At 35.7% G+C, this 8,051-nt stretch overlaps 1 protein-coding gene across 1 annotated transcript in view; it reads left to right on the plus strand.

The window, feature by feature from the left end:
• Positions 1-1,135: 1,135 nt before the first annotated feature.
• Positions 1,136-8,051, plus strand: part of LOC106474350 (sushi, von Willebrand factor type A, EGF and pentraxin domain-containing protein 1-like) — a gene marked incomplete at its 5' end in the record, with an annotated part of 37,474 nt that continues 30,558 nt past the window's right edge. Inside the window, one exon of the mRNA XM_013935043.2 lies at positions 1,136-1,263. Coding sequence (XP_013790497.2) covers positions 1,136-1,263 — 128 coding nt within the window. The remainder of the gene's footprint in view (positions 1,264-8,051) is intronic.

Below are 8,051 nucleotides of genomic sequence, written 5' to 3' on the forward strand. Positions count from 1 at the left end.
GAATCACAGACATAATATTTCGCTTGGCGTAAAATGAGGTAGGCCTATAACCTTAATACTAATACACCATGGTCATAGATGTGAGCCTTGATTAAACTTTTAATCCCTAACGGGGTGGATGTTATAGGCCTAATATGTTCAAAACGTTTCTCTCGAGTATGTATGTCATAATCCATCAGGTATGCCTCAAGGATGACCAGGAGGTAGTAGCCCTCTGTGAGAGAAACTATTGCAAAGTTCAGTATACTTGAGAGTGAATAATAGACAAATGGAAATGGTAATCTTAAACAGAATCAGAAGCCAAAGACCGAGAATCCGAGACCAAGAAATTCAAAACAAGATGACAACAATTTCATCTTTAAAATCCCTAATATAAAAGAAAAGACAACAGTAGGGGAATTAATTTATAGGAATAACTTTTCAAAAGTAAATTGTTGTTTCTTTATTTACGGATAAATCAGTCATTATATAGATATTGTTATAAAAGGAAACACTGTATAGTATTGTAAGGTTCTGATGACCTGTTGAGGAGATATTTCAAATACCATTTCAATTAACAATCCGAGCCATCCCTACATAGTCAGTGCTACCGTCTGCTTGATAGATAGATATAGAAATTTGAACACACACACAGCTATCCATATTCTCAAAACATCATTTACATATACAACGTAACTGAGCTACTCCATTTGCTTATTAATTCAAAGAATACAAGACAAGAAATACGTCGAAATATAGCTAACTATAGGGACTTATATTCAATTGACACAGAGTGTAGAGAATTGAATATCCGGAAAATTTTCTATAAGAATAATTTATAACTTATGAAACTTAGAAATGATGTTACAATAGATGATAAAATATGAGGATTTTCCAAATACAAAAGTTGAATTATTATTAGTAGTAGGTGATTTGTTGTTATTGAAGAGGTAGTTTCGTAAAACAAGATGGTTAGGTATCTAAGCAATATTACATTTAATATTCAAGTTCCCGTTTTGTTTTTTATTTTCCATTTTTTACACTTAATTATATTAAGAGATTAATAAAAAAAACTGTATAAAAAGCATGATTAATTTCAGTGTAGACCGGGTAACATCTTTGTTCTTGTTAATCCTAATAATCAGAGTAAATTTATTTTCCTATAGCAGCGACGCAGTGTCCTCTCCCGGCAGTATCTCTATACTCCAAAGTTTCCCTGTCTCAGAATAAGAATCCTGGTTCTTTTGCCACTTACATCTGTGACGATGGCTACGAATTATTTGGGTAAGATTGATTCGTTGTTTAAATTCATTAAAATAATTTGATTTGTTTTTCTGTCATCTAGGTAAGGTTCTTATATTTGTTAAATGTATAATATCGCAGCTTAATTCACAGTCAGAAAATGTCCTTGTTTTAAGATCATAAATAATATTCAACGTTAAAATTGGTAAACACATTTTAATTAGGCCTATCTATGGCCTTCAAAAAGTTAACGACTCAACATGTTTTCGACGTTGCAACGTCATCATCCTCAGGAGTGAATTACGTCGAAACATGTAGAGTCGTCAATTTTTTGAAGGCCAAAACACAATAATTGTCCTTCTTTTGTTGTTGTTCTAGCTTTTTAATACTATTGGTATAAATCATATCTTTTCTTACAAATTTCTTTTTGTTACAAAATTTACTAACCAAAACTTGTATCATGATCGTTAGGGTTATATATTAATTTTGTTTTGAGATAATTAATTTCAGTCCTAAGATTGTGAAGGAGTTACAAGGAAATTTCATTTTTAATTTTATTATCGCGGCTTAGAGTTTTGGGGGACTTAGTTGAAATTTATTTTAGGTTTAACACGGGGGCGTAGATTAGAATATTTAATGGTTAAAATGTGTTTCCGATTTTAACAACCAGTGCACAGCGTAGACTTTAAAAGTCGCGAAATTAATTTTTGTTGTTGTTTGCTCGAATAAGGACTATATTTGTTAATGCAAACTTCATTTGCGAATATTAACATATGATTTAAATTCTTTGTTTCTGTCTCCCTCTACAGTTTCTGTATTCACTGCTGAGTTGTATTGCCATTTCTCTTACCCTGTATCACAAAGAAGCTATGTAGTAAACTAACTGTACTATTTACACCAACTCTCTTAGCTCTCTAAAGGTTGCCCTGGATCACATAGGAGCTATGCAGTAAACTAACTGTACTATTTACACCAACTCTCTTAGCTCTCTAAAGGTTGCCCTGGATCACATAGGAGCTATGCAGTAAACTACTGTACTATTTACACCAACTCTCTTAGCTCTCTAAAGATTGCCCTGGATCACAAATAAGCTATGCAGTACACTAACTGTACTATTTACACCAACTCTCTTAGCTCTCTAAAGGTTGCCCTGGATCACATAGGAGCTATGCAGTAAACTACTGTACTATTTACACCAACTCTCTAAAGGTTGCCCTGGATCACAGAGAAGCTATGCAGTAAACTAACTGTACTATTTACCCAAACTCTATTAGCTCTCTGTTGGCCCTGGAATCGTTTAATATGAGTTCTCACCCTGTTCTCTTCGATATTCAGGAACAACTGGCTCAGTTTTCTCTGTCATCTGTTCCTATCCAGATTTTTGTGGATACCTGGCCATGTCGGTATTCTAGGGTACGAGCTTGCTGACACCGCAGGTAAGTCCATGTGCTCTGGCGTTGTCACAGCCATGCTTGTCCCGTATGTGGACTATGGTCATGTGATCAAGGGACGGTTTCGCACCAGTTTGCAATCGATTTATCGTGAGCAAATTCATAACAAGCTTTTCCAAATCAAACCTGCTGTTGTTCTCTGGCCATCTAGTTTCTGTAAGGATAGGAAGTTGTCTTATGTAGGCTACACATTGGTCACAGTTGTTTTACACATCGTTTTCTTTTATATGGGACTGATCCACCAATGTGTGGCCTTTGTGACACTCAGGTCACAATTGTCCACGTTTTACTGTCGTGACGTCGTTACCAATGTGTGTGGCGATACCATTTTAGACATATTTTTTCTAAGGGTTTACCCCTGACGTTGGACGATGGTGACGCTGTCCAATTTGATTGTCTTTTTACTGGACACAGGCCTCTTCAATTCTGTTCATGTTTTTTTTACCTGATTTTTGGGCATTGTTTAGCATTCACCTAGAGTTTTATTTATTTATTTTTGTCTTTTTAATGGTTGTTTGGCGCAGATAGCCACGTTGCTTTGCACCATTATAAACCAACCAACCAACTAATTGTTTCTGTCATTTCTTTTCCACATCGTAGTTTTCAAAGTGTTATATTGGTTAATCAGTTGGATTGTTACAGCTTTGTAGAATGACATCACTTGTTTTGTTCGTTGGATTTTGCGTAAAGCTACATGACAGATATCTGTGCCAACCCTCCCTAATCTTAAACTTGTAGGGTAGAGGGAAGGTAGTCAGTCACCGCCAACTCTTGTGCTACTCTTGTCACAGTAAATACTGAGATTTGACTGTTACTCTTATAACACATAGTTTGGAGCGAGATTTGGCACCAACGGGATACCTTCATGTTCATCATCCAGTACGCTATCTACTAGGTCACGCCCAGCCCATGTTTCATCTGTATACAAAAGTTATTCCTCAGTTGTTCATCAACATTTTTGTTCAGAAGGTTTGTTTGTTTGTTTTTAATTATGCACAAAGCTACATAAGGGCTATCTGTGCTCTGCCCACCACGGGTATCGAAACCCGGTTTCTAGCGTTGTAAGTCCGCAGACATACCGCTGTGCCACTGGGGGGGCTGTTCAGAAGGAATGATTTTTCCTCTCCACTGCCCAAACAAAGGAAATAGAGCTTTCCAGGGGGTTTAGGAATCCTTCTGGCGCAAACTGAAAAACCCCTGAAAGTTTCATGGTAATTAATTGTCGAGAAGTTGGAAATTTTTCGTTAAGAACAGACAGACAGACAGAAGCTGTTTTACATTTGATCGGAGATTGGTACTGACTGGGAAGGACTATCTAATAAGTAGGTCGGTATAAGTAACAATTAAATCCTTAACATGTACTCTAATAGGCACGTTAATACATTATTGACTTGCTATAAAAAGTAAATATTCAACGAGTGTTAAAAAGAAACACGAAATCAGATCATCGTTAGTGGTACAAATTGTGCAGGAAGTTTATAAAAAGACGAAGTTTGCTCTGCCAAATAGGTTACGTCGATTTTACTAATGATCATTCATTTTTTGTTGAAAACTCGCCGGTGGCTCAGCTGTGAGTCTGCGGGCTTATAACGCGGTGAAAACGGTATAGATAGCCCATTGTGAAGCTTTGTGCTTAGTAACAAACAAACAATATAATATGCCCTAACTTCACTTCTATGTTTCCTAATGAATTTATTTCTGAAAATTTTAGACACCGAAAGCCCAAATCTGAAAATGTGTTGAGCTTCGTGAATTTTTTATCAATTTCCACAAATACTACTAGATGTACTTCGGCAGGGTCCCTGAAAGTGCTCTGGTTCAAGAGTAAATAAAACCAATATCAATATCAATTTGTATTTCTTACTTTTGAAGTTTATATGCCATGTTGTGTTGTAGCCTACAAAAAACATAATCCTTCTCGTGATTCATGGCATGCGCACGTTTTACTGACAGTACAAATTGGAACATTAAGCGTCCCTTATGTGACGTCATTTTAGTGTCTACTGACAAACGCCCTTCGGCCCCCTTTCGGGACATTACTGGAAATAAATGGTTTTGCACGCCAGCTTACGAATCGATAGATTTCTTACTTCGTTGCCATCCTGTACTGTATAATGAAAACTTTTAAAAATTTCGTCTTCTTCCTCTTGTTAAGCTGAAGCCTGTCAGCTACGTCAACCCACAAAACTGTCATCCAGATATAATTCTTGTTCCTACAGCGTTATTTCTCTATTTCCAACTGCTTGTTTAATATTTTGTCTCCATCATAACCTTGGTCTTCAAATGGGCCTTCTTCCGATTGGTATTTCAAAAAATTATCATGCGCGAATTGTTCGTAACATGGAAGAAAAGTTTATTTACATATTTGTTATATTTTGAAGTAAAATTAGGAATATTTTAGCAATTTCTTTGTTTTCTTTTATTCCAAGTTGAAAAGTCGTTGAAAATAGATTTGTTTGTTTGTTTTAAGTTAAGCACAAAGCTACACAAAGGGCTATCTGTGCTCTGCCAACCACGGGTATCGAAACCCTGTTTATAACATTGTAATTCCGCAGACATGTGCCACTGGGGGGCTGGAATATAGAACTACCATATGTTTATATTCCATCAGCCGTTGAAAAGTTATTTACGAAAACGTTTATATTGAGTTTACAGGTAGTCTTTTTTAACTTGGAAAACCATATGCTGAAGAATTCTCAATTTGGAATATATATTCTAATTTTAATCATGTAAATCTTTCAACAACAATGAACAAACATTGTTCACAATTCAACGTTCCTGTATTCAGGTTCTTAAAATGTTCACAATTCAACGTTCCTGTATTCAGGTTCTTAAAATGTTCACAATTCAACGTTCCTGTATTCAGGTTCTTAAAATGTTCACAATTCAACGTTCCTGTATTCAGGTTCTTAAAATGTTCACAATTCAACGTTCCTGTATTCAGGTTCTTAAAATGTTCACAGTTCAACGTTCCTGTATTCAGGTTCTTAAAATGTTCACAGTTCAACGTTCCTGTATTCAGATTCTCACAATATTTCGTGCTTGTAATTTCAGTTCCAGAGTAACAAGTTTGAAATAGGAATTAGGATTATTATCTCATAATATCAATCGGTGTATTTCAATCCCAACATACAGTAGTTTTTGATGTATGGTTAGATTACGTAACGATAGGTTTTAATAACGACTTTTATGACTTGTCAAAACACAATTATCAGTTAATTTCGTATTCGTCTTTCTAATAAGTAGGCTCAGTATTTTATGTTGTGGGTTTGATTAATGTTTAGTTTTTGCCACATCATTGTAATATTTAATCTTGTCCAGATGGTTCGTACCAGTTTACTGTATTATTGTATGTGTTGAAAAAACCGGTGGGCCTATGTACCATGTTCAGTCATCTAAAGAAATAAAAGATATTCTTGGAATCATTGACACTAAATAAATAACATAAATAATAAAGTCGAAATATTGAAACGTGTACTGCCTTAGACTTCAGACGGACATACGACGTATAAGCATCCTTTCGAGCATAAACGTGATTTTTAAAACACGGGATTTATGCTTATTATAGGGCTTATAGTGAAACATAATCTACATATTATTATGTGGACCGTATTGGTTTTGAAGTACAACAACCTTACGATCATCGGTAGCTCAGTGGTAAGCCTGAAGGCTTGAAAAGCTAAGAATCGCGTTTCGATACTCGCGGTGGGCACAGCACGGATAGCCCATTGCGTAGCTTTTTGCTAAATAGATAATAAAAGCATGAGACGTAATTATGGTTTATAAGATACGATGTTTCCACTGCACTCATTGTTTTCGTACAGTTTTGCGTGAACTGTATATTTAACATATCGCTGCGCTATATTTAACATATATAGTGTTTCAGTCTTTAAGCGTAAAATTTATTTCAGTCATTTTTATACGCACCATTCAAAGTCTAAGAAGGCTTTCTTTAATAATAGGCCAATAGTTCAGACAGTTATATCTCTGCTTGCTAGTTCATGCTTATTTGGTAGGGTCACTATCAAACGGTTATTGTAAAAATGTGATTAGCTCCGTTTTCATTAACCATTTTCAGGACTTTCAGCCTAATGACCCTTACCCCTGTCCTTCTCCGACACCTTGCGGTCATTACCACTACATGCGTGCAACCAAGGAAATCACATTTTACTAGCATGTACCTGCTGACGTTTTGGTTGTGTACAACGGCACTGGACCATGGCTAATAATTAGTCAACCCATCATAAAGTATCACCATAGGGCAAAACACTGGCATTTAGAACCACCTTTTGTGGCTATTGCTTCCACGGTAACGCCTACACAACATCCTGCCCTTGTGTGTATGACGTGAAATTCCTCTGTGTCAGTGACCTTTATGTCTGTGATTATTGGAGAGATCGTCAAGTCTCACCATTTCTAGATTTTCGTAGAGGTGTTTTGAAGGTAGTTTTAACATGTAAACCAGATGTAGAAATGTGTATGCTTACGCTAACCTTCTTGCTAAGACAAAGGTTACTTAGTACAACTATTGTAAGGCTTATACTTACTTGGCCATGAAGTTCCATGTCATGCTTCCCTGGATAGAGGTAATACTCGCTTCGATGGATGGTACAGAAATGTGTAAAAGTTAGTATGAGTCGTAGTTTATCCCTTTTGAATATGTATAATGAGAATGATTGTTAACGTAGGTAATCTAAAGATTGTGAGATACCACACTAAGCCCTTGTCAGTATGGTATCATTGTTATTGTGATTTGGATCTTTGTGCTGTGAAAAAGAAACCATTTCTCTCAATCCTAGCAATGAGTTAAGTCAACAAACAAAAATAGAAGTTGGCTACACATCTTAATAAATATTTTGTTTATTTCTTCATTTGTATTTATTTGCTTTCCTTTGGTTTTCCTTGTTCAGAATTATTCTCTTCATAATATTTTCGGAACCTGCTGTGTTCCAAATACTTGATACTTTTATAATTAGAATACTACATGCCAAAGTTACTAAGAGCTCCTCTAAAAATTCCTATTTTTTTACTAACCATGCTTCCAATAATCACTTTGTTGGTTTCGGATATTCACGAAAAGCTAAATAAATACTATTTGTGATAGCCGTCCCTAATTTTGAACTGATAATAGGCTAGAGTGAAGGCAGCAAATCGACACCATCTTTTGGGCTATTCTAATCTAATAGTGGGATTTATTGTCATTCTAGACCTGAACTATAGACTCTCGGATCCACAGTACGGACCACTAACCATTATGCCATGCCTGACCCAGCAATAATTAGAACAACTGATTTCTTAAATATCTTGATTTATTAAATTTATTCAGTGGGTTTGGGTAGTAGTTGTAATTAAACACCAAAATGATATTATTATATTGTT

The sequence above is a fragment of the Limulus polyphemus genome, unplaced genomic scaffold (genome assembly GCF_000517525.1).
Source record: "Limulus polyphemus unplaced genomic scaffold, Limulus_polyphemus-2.1.2 Scaffold7105, whole genome shotgun sequence".
Taxonomy (NCBI): domain Eukaryota; kingdom Metazoa; phylum Arthropoda; class Merostomata; order Xiphosura; family Limulidae; genus Limulus; species Limulus polyphemus.